The sequence below is a fragment of the Solea solea genome, chromosome 8 (assembly GCF_958295425.1).
Source record: "Solea solea chromosome 8, fSolSol10.1, whole genome shotgun sequence".
NCBI lineage: Eukaryota > Metazoa > Chordata > Actinopteri > Pleuronectiformes > Soleidae > Solea > Solea solea.
In genome coordinates, this window is record NC_081141.1 from 7,447,723 (window position 1) to 7,463,183 (window position 15,461).

Below are 15,461 nucleotides of genomic sequence, written 5' to 3' on the forward strand. Positions count from 1 at the left end.
CTTCTTACAGTTTCAGCCGGGCACACGTTTTCTTAACAGCGCCACCTAACGACTTGGATGACCAGAGACTGCAGTTTCTAACTTTTTTTTGTCATTTCTAGTACAATACAACATATGACAATTTTAACATACAGCTATAACTAAACTAAAAACACGGAAAAAAACAAATAAATATATACAAAAATGAATGTGCATGTAGGCAATCTTTTTTTTTCTTCTTTTTTTTAACAAAGCTTTATTTAACTTTTCCAGCACACATATACAAAATTACCTATTTTATTTTTGATAATAGAGTGACCCTCACTCTATTATCAAAAATAAAATAAAATCTACAAGGCTTTGTTGGGAATAAATAAATACAACAAATCAAGGCATCCTCTCTAAATGAGACTCCTCTACATCCAACACTTCAATCAGCCCACAAATTCCTTCATATTCATCTGCCAATAAACCTCAGGCTTCGAAGTACTTGTTCAACTCATTTTTATGCACATGGGCAATCAGTGTAATAAGAACAATTAGCTCAGTATCAGCTAAAATGTAGATGGAATCATAGGCTATGAAATGTGCAATTACTAGATCTCAACTAGACATTTAAACAGTTGAAGAGAGGAAAGGCACATGTGTTTCTATTATATAATAATGTCTTAAGCAATCCAACAGTTCCCTTAACATTGGGAGTGATGGTGCTGCACTGAGCCTAGGCATTCTATCGATTCTTGTAATTGTAAATGCACAACTGTGGATTTTTTTTTTTTGTTTTTTTTAAGTTGTAACTTTTTCCTACGTGAGGATTTTTTTTTTTTTTTTTATGTCGTAACGTTTTGAATCGTATTCTCACGGTTGTCAATTCGTATTCATGTTGAATAAATCACAACCGAGTATGTGCGCATCTTTTTAACATTTATCTTACCCCATATGTTTCCCCTTTGAGATAACAGTGACGTCAGACGAAGGGGCGGGATCGAGGTTAGTGTTTGTTAGCACAGGTGATGTGATCTTCGGTCCGTGGCTCCAAGGAAACATGGGGAAACTTCAGGAGTTTGAGATTACATTCGACAAAAATAAAGTGGTGTACAGTCCAGGAGAGTCAATAACCGGCGCAGTGACCATCAAAGTGGCTCAGTCACTGCCGTGCAAAGGTAAAAGGCTTTGTTATTCAGCACTTAAACTTCAGTGTTTGCACCAGGTGAGGCGAATGTCGCCGTCGCCAAACAAGGAAGTGATGTATTTAGTCCAGTCTCTGAGATGTTCAAAGTAAATTCCATTTTTGTGTGTTTCTGTAACAAGAAAAAGAAGAAATTCTATGGCTGGGACATTGAGACAGTCATTTCCTCCAGTACTATTTGAAGACAACGTTGCTGGAAGTCTTTAGCACAGAGAAAATGACGTAACTTGGAGGTTATGAGTCCAAGTCCCAGGAATCATGTTTATCCAGCAAGTCACGTAGTTTGTCACTTTTTACAAACAAACAAACAAACACGAACCTTTTCTTGAGTTATGATAAGGCCCTGTCTTCTTTCGAACATATCCTAACTGATCCCATCTCTGGTGTCAGTTCAGGTATGAACACAGACAAAACAGAAGTGTCCTCTCTTTTGTTTTTTAAGAAAATGTGTCCTTGGTTTCAACTTACAAGCAATTTCATATTCGACTCATCTGTTAATTATTTTATATTTTAATAACCACTTGGTAGTTTGAACTATAAAATGTGGGGAATCAATATTTCCCAAACCTCAGAATGGTGACGTTTTGAAATGTGTTACATTTTTGTCAAACTGGTTTACAGTCATGAAGGAGGAAAGAAACTCAAACCAATTAATTCAATATCAAAATAGTTGATGATCAATATAGTTATTGCCATACACACATTTTCACCTCTTTTTAACTACGTAAAAACAAGTGTGACCTTGGTGACTTTTTCTGACTTGATATTGTTTCATAACAAAGAAGAAAAAAAAACTTGCAGCGATTAATTTACACAATATTAACAATGATCACCACTAGAGGTGTGAATCTTTCAGAAAGTCAATATTCGATTGAAAATCAATTTTCATTTTTAAATAATCTTTTATTCAGAATTGATTCCGTTGTGTGCTGTCGTCATTATGGAACTCTTATATTTGGAGAAAGGCAACATAAACACAGGAAAATAATTTAAGCTAAACTTGCACAAGTATCTTGGGCATAACCTGATCAATAATCAACATAGAATATTTGAGGATTTACATTAATAGATTTTTTGAATCATCATCAATCATTTTTTGACACCTTGAATCATCACAAATAAAAAATAACAAAACAGGCATACACATCTGCATGGTCATAAAACATATTATTTTTTGTGTTTATTTAGTGAAGTAGTTCCTCTCAGTTCCTCTCTTTCTAATAATACTATAGATTACATGTAGCATAATTTTATAATGGAAATCAAAAAGGTTTTCACATTTCAACATGTGTCTACTGAAGGCTCTGTGATACTGGAGTCAAAGACAGTGTTGCGTAAATGTATCTGCCCCATTTATCAAAGTCAAACTGTTATTTTCCTTGATCACTGGGTGTGTGTTTGCACTCCTATTAACTATCTGTTAAATATCTTTTTGTCATAAACAATGACCTTGTCAGGACCAGTGGAGCATAGAGACCAAAACCTGGTGCACGTTTCAGAAAGCAGGTTCAACAAACTCTGAGTTAAAACCTTAACTCTAGGTTAACCAACTCTGAGCTGTCAAACTCTGAGTATGTTCACTCTGAGTTAAGCGTGTGCATTAGGAATGAAAAAAGCCATCATCAATGGAGCTCTGATACTACGATTCATCATGGCAACGGGTAAACAAAGAGCACAGCCTCCATTTTAATCCAGTTGAGCAGAAATATTACCACATGCCATTGACCATGACCTTTATGTTCAAAAACATGAAGAGAGGAGTCAATAAATGAACACTATTACATTTTATACAGACTTTAATTTCATTAATAGATGTTGAAATCCTGCAATCCTACCATTATGTTACATTTGATTTGATATTTATTCAGCTGTAGGACAAATGCATGAGAGAGAAACTGAAGATGAGAATATGGATCAAACTGATAAAACATAGTTTACTTATGGACCTATCATTATAAAGTCCAACTGAAGTGTCCAAGTTCAAACTGACTTACTTTTTGACTCCATTTTACATTAAAACATTTTGCTCAACGCTATTTCATGACTATATTTCCATGTGTAAATATAAACGCAGTCACTGAAATGCTGTCAAACATTAAGATTTCGTCTGCAGCCAGATTCAAAAAGTCACTTCTAAACGACAGTGAAGTTAAAGTGTTTCCAGCTCCATCAGAAATATTCACATCACCTATAATCTCCATCATGATGTGATCTATGATCGGAACATTTAACAACCTGACACATGAGGACTACAGTACCAGAGAGTGTCTACAGTGATTATTAGCCTACAGTAACACATGGTAAAACAATCTGACAGAGTCTTAATGTGCACAGAGTTGGTGCGAACTACTGGGGAGCCAGCCCTCTCACCCCCCCCCCCCCCCCATGAGACATGAGCTCCCCTGGAAACATGATTTGTGACATTTTGGGGGCGTCTCTAAAATATTGGCTAAGTATTGATTTGATATGTGCTGACTTAAGGCAAGTAGACGTACAGGCTTGTAATAATGGATGTGTTGAGTTGAGTACTTTTTTTGTAGTGGAGTTGCAACCTAAACCGTGTCGTGCCGTGCCGAGGTGAGTCAAGCCGGTGGAAATATGCCACAAGTCCTCGCTTTGAGGCACACGCAAGCGTCCGTCCCGCAACCCCCCACCCAATATATATGACCCACGGTATAGTTCGCACACTGAAATTAACATCTGATTGGGATTTCGATGTTTTGAAAGACGTAAATTTCATTGATTTGGCAGGTGAATGCGCTCTGATATGTATTTTGATATGGACTGTATGAATGAGGAAACGATACTTCAGACAGTGTGAGACAGCTGCTTCAGGCTCAGCACGAGGAGACAGAGAGAAACTCAGGGTTTGTTGAAGAAAACCTGCCAGCGAGCAGGTTAGGTTCATGGAGTATGTTGCCAGGGTAACTGACTCGGCGTTAAGCTGAACTGGCTTTGTGAAACCGAAAAACCAGAGTTTCCCTCATCTCAGGGTTAACTCACTCAGAGTTTTCACTAAATCTGCTTTCTGAAACGGGCCCCTGGTGTGTGTGTGTGTATGTGTTTGTGTCGCGTGTGCTGATAAAGGCTTCAGTGTATGTTGGTTTCAGTTTGAATGCTTGTGGATCCTCCAGCTTGTTTACATTCCTAATCAGGTAGAGCCGGTCAGACTGTGCCACCAGCAAACCAGCTTTCTTTCCATGCAATTTGAATCACTGATGGATTAGAAGTGGCTTAGGCATTGAGATAAGAGACATAGCTAATAGACAAATATTGACCCTGCATTGAAAATCACATGCGTTTTGGTTTGACACTGACAACTTTAGTACATTAGTTGAAGTAAATAAACGACTGTTGCTCATTGTTTGTTTGTACTTTGCAGAATTAGCTTTTACCCATTCCTGTTTTAACCTAACTGTGACAGGGATGTTTCAATGAGATTTTGGGGCCTAGAGTGAAAGCAACCTGAGAGGCCCTGCATTAAAAACCAACCCGTCCTGTGTCCCTGTGAACTAAAAAGACACATTTTCTCTATGGGCTGTTGTGAGGGAGAGTAAGCGGTTTACAAACTTCACTAGTTAGTGGAACATGGTTGAGCTTTATTCTCCAAGCTTTCTTTCACATTACATTTCACAAGAAAAACACACTTTGGAACTGTGCTGAAGCTGTCCCGATGTGTAACCACTAGGGATGGAAGCATTATGCTTTGGCGGTGTTTCTCTGGTAAGGGAAAGATAAATTGGGCCTTGCGCCGTGAAATCCTGGGTGACAAACTCCTTCTCTCAGCCAGGAAACATAAAATGGGTCGTGGATGGCTCTTCCAGCAAAATATACAGCCACGGCATAACAAAGGGGTGGCTTAAGATGAAGCACATTAAGGTCATGGAGAGGCCTAGCCAGTATCCAGACCTAAATTCTATAGAAAATCTGTGGAGGGAGCTGAAGCTTCGAGTTGCCAAGCGACAGCCTCAAAACCTTAAGAATTTGGAAAGGATCTGCAAAGAGGAGTGGTCCAAAATTCCTCCTGAGTTTCTCCACCAAGAACTTCGTAATGTATTGATAGGGAGTTAAATACTTATTTCACTCAATGAATTGCAAAATAATTTAAATCTTTAGTTTTATGTGATTTTCTGGATTTTCTTTTTGATATTCTGTCTCTCCCTGTTAAAATAAACCAACAATTAAAGGTATAGACCGTTAGCTTGTTTGTCAGTGGGTGAACTTACAAAAACAGTGAGGGATCAAATACTTGTTTCCCCTACTGTATAAGTTTGGAATGGGGACCTGTCCAGGGTGTACCCCGTTTCTCTCCCTATGTCAGCTGGGATTGGCTCCAGCTCCCCCATGACATACAGTACATGTGGAGGATAAAGCGATACACAATGAGGGAGTAAATTAAACCCGATCAAAATCATCTAGATACACAAAAGACGAATGAATTGATGAAATAAAATGAATTGAATAGTCCAGACACTGCTCTGATTCTGTGTCGTTTAACACCAGCCATGATGGCTCCATCTATAAACATTCACCCTCTTATCTTTATTAAAACTGTTCCCTCACTGATGATTGAAAGTCTCCATGCTCCCTATAGATTTCTTTTCTTTTCACAGCAGCTATGTGTTCAGCATGAATTGCTATGAATTACTTGACAAAATAGTTGCTGATGAGTGTTGAGATTGATTAATGGATGAATCCTTGCAGCCCAATGAGATACAGGTGATCTAGATGTATTGTGTATCTCTCTCTCTCTCTGTGTCTCTCTCGCTCTTGGCCTCAGTCTACAACATTTGTTTTCTCCTCTGTGGCTAAAATGACATTATGTGCTTGTTCCTATCTGCAGCCATCAAAGTGAACTGTCATGGCTTTTGTGGCATTACTAACAAGGTGAATGACACAGCCTGGATGATGGAGGAACAGTATTTCAACAGCACTGTCTCTGTTGCAGACAAAGGTGAGTAGCTGACGCATGATAATGAGCTGATAACTTCCCTGTACTCAATACCAAGATACTTGACCTCCTTAGGAAGTTTCGCAGATTACGCACCTGAACTGGCTTTGAATACAGTCCAGTGTCACAGGAAATACACAGTGATGACAGTGACCACACCCTCAAATGTAGTCAGAACAAACATCATGGATAAAAACTGTACTGGTAGAAAAAAAGAGGTGAATGGTGTTGACATGATGTGCAACTCTGAGGCATATCAGTATCCTGAGGAACAGCAGAGTGATTGTCACATTTCTCTCTCTCTCTCACACACTCTTGTTCTCTCCATCCCCTGCAGGAACCCTGAAACAGGGAGAACACACATTTCCCTTCAAGTTTCTCATACCAGGTAGGCCTCAGGAGTGATGGGATGATGAACACTTGTCATCGTGTGTGTGAGTGTGTGAGTGACTGAGTGACTGAGTGAATGACTGACTGACTGACTGACTGACTGACTGACTGACAGACAGGCCCTGATATGATGATTGTGTTTACTTTAATCCTGTTATGGTTCTGCAGTGCTGAGAAGTATGACAATGTTATCCCATCATTCACTTGGGCTTATGTGTTCTGTGTTAAACACTACACTGATTTCCAGTCTTTGTTGGAACCAGCTAAGACTGTTACTAAGACCGGGGCCACAATTGATGTGCGCGCGGCACATATTCTGCAAAATGGCCTGTTTTTCATATAGTCGCTCATGTTTAGGGCTGTAATTTATGATAATTTTCATAACTGATCAAACTGTAGATTAGTTGACTTGATTAATCATCTGGTCCTTAAAATTTTTAAAAAAAATGGCGCTTGGGGTTTCCCATAGAATTAATGATTTCTTTTTTTAAATGGAGCAAAGAAACCAAACAATATTCACATTTATGAAGCCAAAAATATAATAAATAAAAAATATATAATAATAAATGTATTTTATGGAAATGATTGCAGTAATTGCAGTTTTAAAAGATTGACTAATTTAAAGTCACAGGAGTTTAGCATATTAACTCTTAATGGTTAATAATCAATTACTTGATGAATCATTACAGCCCTACCCATGATCCCATGATCATTCTCCTTTCTTTTCTTCAAAGTAACAGGGCTTTTACTTTGAAATCAACAGATGCATGGTTTTAATATTGGAGAGTCACAGCACTGATTAAGTACAGTGGTGTATTAAAATAATAATATTTATGCCAAATGTAAGTCAAACCCTATGTAAAACATACAAACTGGTACAAACTGCAGTATATAGAAACAGTGTTTCCTTGTTCCTCAAATGTTATTAAATTAAAAGTATGCATGTTCACAAGCTGCAGACCTTCCAGGGCAGGGGTTGTCAATTAAGATTGCGAACAGTCCAGAGTGTGTGTTAAATCCAATATACTACATACCACTGGTGCACATAACGTTTTCATTTAGGTGCACCAGCACAAAACTACAGTGCATCCACATTTTTCAAAGCGCTACCTTCAGTGCCACAATTTTACAAAACAAAAAGGGTTGCCTTTTTGTCATTTCCCATATACATTTATACTTGTTAATGATTGCAAACATGAATGTGCTTAAATGTTTGTCTTCATTAGAAGGGCAAACATCATGTATACACACACGCACCCCTGATGCACCCCATCACCACCACACCACACCTGCTGTGCAAGAAGGGTCAGACAAATCAGCTCTTAGGCCACATCCAGACGTAAACGGCACCAAACATAAACAATCTTTTTCTTTGCCGTTTTCAAAAAGTTCCCCGCAAAGACGGCATCGTTTCAGGAAATCTCTCCATCCACAACGACTCAAAACGCTGTAGTACATATGACAGGACAGTGATATTGGCTTGCTGAGAGATGGCTTGGCAAAGTCCATCAAGCACTGGTCCTTGCTGCTCTTTAATGTCCATTTCTGAATAGAAAGGGAGGAGAGGAGAGAAAGTGAGATAGTTGTGGATAGTTTTCCGGTTTTAGTTAGTTTTTCATTATTCATTCATTCGTTTTTATTAGTTTTTTGCAGTGAAGGTTAGTCGCAGCAAGACAGAATATATGTGTGTGAATGAGAGGAACCCAAGTGGAACCATGAGGCTACAGGGAGTGGAGATGAAGAAGGTGGAGGATTTTAAGTATTTAGGGTCAACAGTCCATAGCAGTGGAGATTGTGGAAAAGAGGTGAAGAAACGTGTTCAAGCTGGTTGGAATGGGTGGAGAAAAGTGTCAGGGGGTAATGTGTGATAAAAGAGTATCAGCCAGAATGAAAGGAAAGATATACAAGACAGTGGTGAGACCAGCGATGATGTATGGTCTAGAGACAGTGGCACTGAGGAAAAGACAGGAAGCAGAGCTGGAGGTAGCAGAGATGAAGATGTTGAGGTTCTCTTTGGGAGTGACGAAGATGGATAGGATCAGGAATGAGTCAATCAGAGGAACAGCACATGTTAGATGTTTTGGAGATAAGGTCAGAGAGGCCAGAATGAGATGGTTTGGTCATGTACAGAGGAGGGATAGTGAGTATATTGGTAGAAGGATGCTGGGGTTGGAACTGCCAGGCAGGAGGTCTAGAGGAAGACCAAAGAGAAGGTTTATGGATGTAGTGAAAGAGAACATGAGGTTAGTTGGTGTGAGACAGGGGGATACAGACAACAGAGTGAGATGGAGGAGGTTGATTCGCTGTGGCGACCCCTGAAGGGAGCAGCCGAAAGGAAAAAAAAAAGAAGAAGTAAAACACCAGTTAAACAAGTTAAACACCAAGTAAATGATAATCTAAGAACAGGCTGTACTGAGATGAATTGTTGCTTTCAAACTTAAGTCTTTCTTTTTGTCCACATAATGTTGCCATGGATTATTCTGATGGTCTCTCACACATTGCATTTCAGGCTTTGTCAGCCAATTACCTGCTGTGACGTATTCTTCCACATAAAGCTCTCTCCACAGTGAGAGGAAGAACTTCACAGAAACTCAAAACCTGCCCAACCAGTCTTTTTGCTGTTGTTGATCTAAATGTGTCATTGGAAACGCCTGTGTGCTTCCACCTGCCTGCAGATTCTTCAGGACACTGTTGAGCACACTTGTTTTCATATTTGAATTAAAACTCATGAGATTGTTGATTTTAAAGGGTTGTTTTTGTGACTTTTGTGTGTTTTTGTCTTACACACTGTGTAAATTAATGTTATAAATGCAACTGAATTTCTCTTACACAATTACAAAACATCCAGTCACAGAAATAAAGAGGAAAATAGACTGTTCTTTTTCTGAAATCTCATTCTGTATGTGATGAAACTAATATATAATATCTGTGGCTTATCTCCTACAGCCACTGCTCCAACGTCTTTTGAAGGCAACTATGGCAAAATAATTTACAGAGTGAGGGCTTTTATTGACACACCACGATTCGCCAAGAATTACAGCACAGAGAAGGCTTTCTACCTGCTGAGTCTCCTAAACCTGAATAAGGTGGCAGATATTTGGGTGAGACATGCGACGTGTGTCTGTACACTTTTTGTTTCTTCTTTGGACTTTTTCTGAACTGTGATGTGGTCTATAGGAATGAACAGCAGTGTATATACCTCAGTTCAATGTTTTTAGTAGGAAAAGAAAATCCTTTATTATCTGTCCTTACCTTTTTCATGATTACTTGGTATCATCATTTTAACATCAGGGACAAAGACCATCTGAATTACTGTATGTGATCTATGAATGGTCCTCTGCAAGGCTAGGACTATATTAAACAGCTCTGTCTCGTCCATTCACTCATTTAAACTCTTCCCTGAGGACAGAGACTCTGAATACCTCAGTATTCAGAGTAGCAAAGAGAGACAAAAAAAAATCCTGCTTTAATTGTACAAGAACTCTATAGCGTTTGAGATTTTTATTTGTCTTTTTTCCCCAATAGAATAACAGTTGTAGGCCATTTCCCATGAGTTGCAGCATCCAAGTGCTGCAGGTCCTGGTTCAGGAGCAGGATATTGAGCAATTTACCAAGTTTGTTGTTTTATATAACCTCCACCAAGGAGGTGATGTTTAGTCACATTTGATCAAAGTCTGACCAGCATAACTCAAGAAGTAAAGGACAGAATATGAGGAGATTTCCCTAGGATAAGTCATTTGGATCAAGGAAGAAATTATTAGATTTGGATTTGTGATTTCTTTAAAAACATTAATAACTTGACCAATGCAGGCACTGTGGGAAACTGAGCAGCCTTGGTAGAGGTTTGAGTGTTTATATTTGTGTGAATGTGATTTGCTGATGTTTTCAGAATCAGAATAATTTTATTATCCTGAAGGACATTGTTTTGTTACAGTTGCTCCATATCAGACTCAGTAAGTACCAGAAGAAGAAAAAGCACACAAGTTAAAAGTTTAAATTAAATTTAAATAAAAATAGCACAAAGCCCTTCTTTAAAACAAAAATGACAAAATGTACACTCTGTACAGAATAGACATTATCAATATGATAATTAATAAATGAACCGAATACATCTACAAATGGTAGTGTGTGTGTATATATATATATATATATATATATATATATAAGTTTCATGTAAGTCAGTGTCAATCTTAAGCCAGTGTTTTTTTGACACATCCCCTCTCCTCACAGGGAACTTCTTCATCTGCAGTGACACAGCAGTTCACCTACATGCTGGTGAAAACAGGCACAGTGGTCCTGAAGGCCCAGACTGACATGAAGGGTTACACACCAGGCCAGATCATCCAAGTGACCACCAACATCCACAACCAGTCTGGCAAGAGCACAGGCACTATGGTGGCCAGTCTGATGCAGGTAAACAAACCTAGAAGCTTGGCTTATGTTTTCTTATCATGGGAATTGTTGTCAATTAATATTAATGAACTCCATGTGTTTTTTAGAGGGTGACCTATGAGATGAAGAGACCCACCCATGATATGAAGGCCGTAGTGGAGGTGGAGGGTGGTGTGGTAAAGCCTGGCAAGGAGGTGGAGTGGAAGGAGCAGATCATCGTTCCTCCTCTTCCTCAGTCCTCGTTGGTCGGCTGTGAACTCATCAAGATTGAATACTATGTTAAAGTAAGATATGGTCATTATCATCACAATCAGTGTTACTGTTGCCTTCCTGTCCTTTTCAACCAGTCATTTTCCTCTGACGTGATTACTGACGTGCTGCGATAACGTATTGTCTCATTTCCTGATTCCACTAATGTTGTGTTTACTCCTGCTCTGTACAACTGGACTAAGTCTGCTATTATTTAGCTACTATTGCAAACAATCCACTGGACAGACACATTTAGTGTAATTGGTTATTTGTTAGTGACACTTTCACATATTAACTTACAAAGTGTTTCACATAGTTAGCTTAGCACACTCTCCTGCTCTCTCGTGTGCTGTGTGTCACATGTTGAGTTATTCCCCTGCCTTCTTTAGTGATAACGGTAAAGCCTGTTTGTCCTGGCTGTGGGGCTCAATGATTTGGAAACTGCTCATCAGCATGGAGTCTAATTTGGTAACTACATCAGTTAGTCAGTCCCTTGTAGCCGGTTCGAGCTGAACAATGGTTGCTCTTTGCATATATATACTGTATGTATGTGTATATATATATATATATATATATATATATATATACATATACATATACATATATATACGGAACCGGGAGGAATCAAACGCGTCTCCCACGGAGTTCTGAGTCGCCTGCCACTTACCTGTCAATCAAAAATGAAAGAAAAGCAGTGCTCACTTTAGCAGATACTCCACCCTGTGGCCAAAAGGACAAACCACACGTCACTGTATGTGCTACTTCTCATCACTGAAGCTGCTCCAGCTCCAAAATAGTATCAGTGCTCCACTGATACTATTTTGAGAGCTACACTGCAACACAGACAAACAAATATATATAGGAAGGGGTGTGGCTTATTCTGTTATCATTTCTTGTCCTTACACTTCTGCCAAACAAAACAAACTTATACTTTTATATTTATATATATACAGTATATATGTATACAATTTTGCTTAGAAATGCTATACTGTATGTCTCAGACCCTTTTGTCATTGTTGTTACCTCTAACAAGGAGGTGGTGTATTTGACTATGTTTGTCTATTTTGTGTAAATAACCAGTGGATGTACCTATAAGGGGAGCTCCCTTACCAGCTCCCGAACAGCAGGGACACCAGCAGGGTTGTTGTTAGCAGTAAGAGGCATAGCTCTAATCAGAAAACTCTTGTTCACCTCTGTTTCACATCTCCAGCAAGTTTCCCCCATAGAAACCAGTTCTGGTAGGTAGAGGAAATATCTTTGATTTGAAATTTGAGAAAGCACTTAAATAAGCTCACATGACATGGCAGTCATGTTGCCATGGTGTGGGTGCATGATCTTACCTCAGGGGGGCGACCGGTGGCCTAAAAGAAAAAAAAAACCCTCTTATTTTATTTAGTGGTGAAATTAAGAAAAATAAACAAAATGTTGTTGTTGTTTTTTAAAATGTCTGTCTTGCAAAAATGAAATGAATAATTACAAATAAATAAATAAAAGAAAATGAAAGAAACTACATTTCAAAGTAAGCAGAGTAATAATGACAACATTACCTATGTTTTGTGTAGTGTTACATTAGTTAAGCTAATTAAATGGCAGGGGCATTTATTTAAATAACAGGATAATGTTTTGGTTGTAATGTGTTTAACTTCTGGAAACATAACATGCTTCTTTTTTTCCCTCTGATTAAACAGGTCAGTTTAAAATCTCCAGATGTCATGTTGACATTACCCATCCACATTGGAAATGTCTCACTTGACAAAACACTACACCCATCCAGAAACGCTGATGCAGCTTCCCCCGCTGTAGCTGAGGAAACGCCAGCGTCTGCCTCTGACACCACTCCCACACCAACCCCTCGCCCGGCCCCAAAGCCTGCTCCTCGTCCCACAGCACGCACCAGAGTGTCCTCCCATAATTCTCCCAGTGCTCCTCCAGCAGAGTTTCGTCAGGGAGTGGAAGGTGGAGCTCCAGTGAACGACAGCTTCTCCAGCAAGCGTCAGTCTCAGCTGGTGTCACCCAATGCTTTCAGCTATGCTCCTGGCCTTTCCTTCCCTCAGAACCAGCAGCCCACTGCTCCAGGTGCTGTGTCTGGTGGCTTCAGTGGGTCCACAGGGGCCTCGGCACCATACCCTCCTGAGAGTGCTCCTGGATTAGTAGCAACGCCACTTATTCTCCCTCCGGACTATGGCACCTCATCTTATCCACAAGGTATGTTGGTGTATACTCATGTACATGTATTTTCAAGGCTAATAGAAGCCATTATAACAAGCAGCTAGCTACTCATAAGAAATATGTATATAAAAAAACACAAAACACCTGCTTATGGACTGAAGCATCTCAACAAAGAGGTTTAGACCCTGATATGAGCTGCAGTTCACAGATGAGCAGCTTCTAAACCATCTTATCAGAATGTTCCATATGCTAAACGATTACAACATGATTGTTTGTGCACATATTTTATTCATATTTATTTTCCTCTGACATTCACTTAACTCACTTCTTACCCAAACAGTATTTCACAAACATAATGTCTAACCTTTACCCTTAAAACCAAAGAAAAACCTCACTTGGTGTCACACACACCTCCAGCTCTTGGCCTGGGCCACACGTCTCTTTTCATTTCATTGATATTATCGGATCAGAGCAGCCACACAGCCTATGGTGCTCTTCTTTAGAATAGAGCTATCCTATTTTTTTCCTGCAATATAATTTTCATCTGTATCAATATGACAAGTTTCATTATACTGTATTTTATATTGATGTTATGTTTATGAGCTATTTAAATACTTATAATTCTTAAGTCTGACATTTTATCACAATGAAAAATGATACTTTTTATTGCATGTGTAAGAGAGTCAGGGTCATGCTGTTGTTGAAGTGTAGATCACACTAGAACGTGACACCATGTTTTTTTAACTGCATACATGTTTTGCATATTTTATTGACGTGTTCCAATAAGGTGATTAAGAAATAATTACACTATATGCATGGTCAGTATAGCATTGCTAAAACAACAAATAGACTTTAGCACAGCACTGTAGATAACCTTTAATGTTAGACTCCTGGCTCCTCCAGTAATTTAATATTTAGTTTTTTAACTTAACCACTTAAAATCTGTTTATGTTAGTTTCCCTGAAGCACAAATAGTCCTAATTCTTTTAACAGCTTGCATGAGTAGAGCTGGGAAGTTATTCACCAGCAATAATTATTGTTATACAATTTTCTTCAGTGAGAATATAGCAAAGAATATGACAATCACCTTTCCCATTATGTGAAAGTTTGTGTTAACCAGCTGGTTTATACCGTTACAGAGGCCCCGCCTTCTTATGATGAGAGCTGCAACACATGAAGTGGATGGAGACCCAGGAATCTCGCACCAGAAGGACTATGACATCGCTGTCATGTGAAACTTAAACTGCAAATCATGACACTGAATTTCCAAAACAAGAGCCACGTGGTTTTTAACAGTACAAACTATCATGGACCAAATGATTGTTAGACAGAACAAACCTACATATTTTAGGCCTCAACCCTCTATTTGAGATTCAGGATGAATGTAAATTGGCCTCGGACTCTGCTGAACCTCTACTGTAAACCAGCCGTCCAAACAGTCTTTTTTTTTAAAAGCAATGGTTTTTTTTTTGTATTATTATTTGTTTTAAGCACTTTAAATGAAAGAGGAATTTTATTTTCCATTCTCTATACTGTAACAGGAGTCATGTTTTTAGTGGTAGATACAGATGTGGACGTTTCAGAGGTACGCCGATGGAAAAGAAATCACCTAGGATTCAGTCTAATATTGTTTTTCAAGAGCCAAATAAGAAAAAAACAAAGGATAGGATAGGTAGGATATTTTAATTGGTTGAATTTTGGGGCCTCTGTAAAGTACAACCCTTTTTTAAATTACATTTTAAAAGACTTTTTCTCTGGCTAAAATCACCCCGTCATACATTTATACAAGTTTTGTTAATAAACTCATATTAACATACATTGGACCTTTATGTTTCCTGTTGTTTAATTGTGTTGCATTCACTGGCTCTTTAGAAATTGTGATTTGTGTGTATATAAATATATATGTTCCTGTTGGATATGTGCTGGTTTAGTTTTTTCAGATTTTTTAAAAATAATGCAGCGTCACGGCGATTGAAGCTTTCACTTCGCCGTTCTTAATATAATTCACACCAAATATTTCAATCATACATTTTTGTGAAGTGTATTTGAATATTACTTCAAGTTAAAACCATCAAACATACAAGACAAAAGTTTGTTTATTGTTTAATATGTATATGGATTCTAATAAATCTGTTCAAACGA

The 15,461-nt window shown here is 38.5% G+C and overlaps 1 protein-coding gene across 1 annotated transcript; it reads left to right on the top strand.

Moving 5' to 3' along the window:
- The first annotated feature begins 951 nt into the window (after positions 1-951).
- On the top strand, positions 952-15,461 carry arrdc1a (arrestin domain containing 1a). The gene is made up of 8 exons (XM_058636975.1): positions 952-1,142; positions 6,012-6,122; positions 6,457-6,507; positions 9,456-9,610; positions 10,740-10,922; positions 11,009-11,185; positions 12,839-13,355; positions 14,459-15,461. The coding sequence occupies exons 1-8, from the start codon at positions 1,025-1,027 to the stop codon at positions 14,494-14,496; spliced, it is 1,350 nt and encodes a 449-aa protein (XP_058492958.1). The 5' UTR covers positions 952-1,024; the 3' UTR covers positions 14,497-15,461.

Excerpts from the sequence above, each read along its gene's own strand:
- arrdc1a (XM_058636975.1), top strand. The coding sequence starts at position 1,025 with ATGGGGAAACTTCAGGAGTTTGAGATTACATTCGACAAAAATAAAGTG. Across the intron at positions 1,143-6,011 it reads TCAGTCACTGCCGTGCAAAG|CCATCAAAGTGAACTGTCAT; the intron begins GTAAAAGGCTTT and ends TCCTATCTGCAG. Across the intron at positions 11,186-12,838 it reads AGATTGAATACTATGTTAAA|GTCAGTTTAAAATCTCCAGA; the intron begins GTAAGATATGGT and ends CTGATTAAACAG.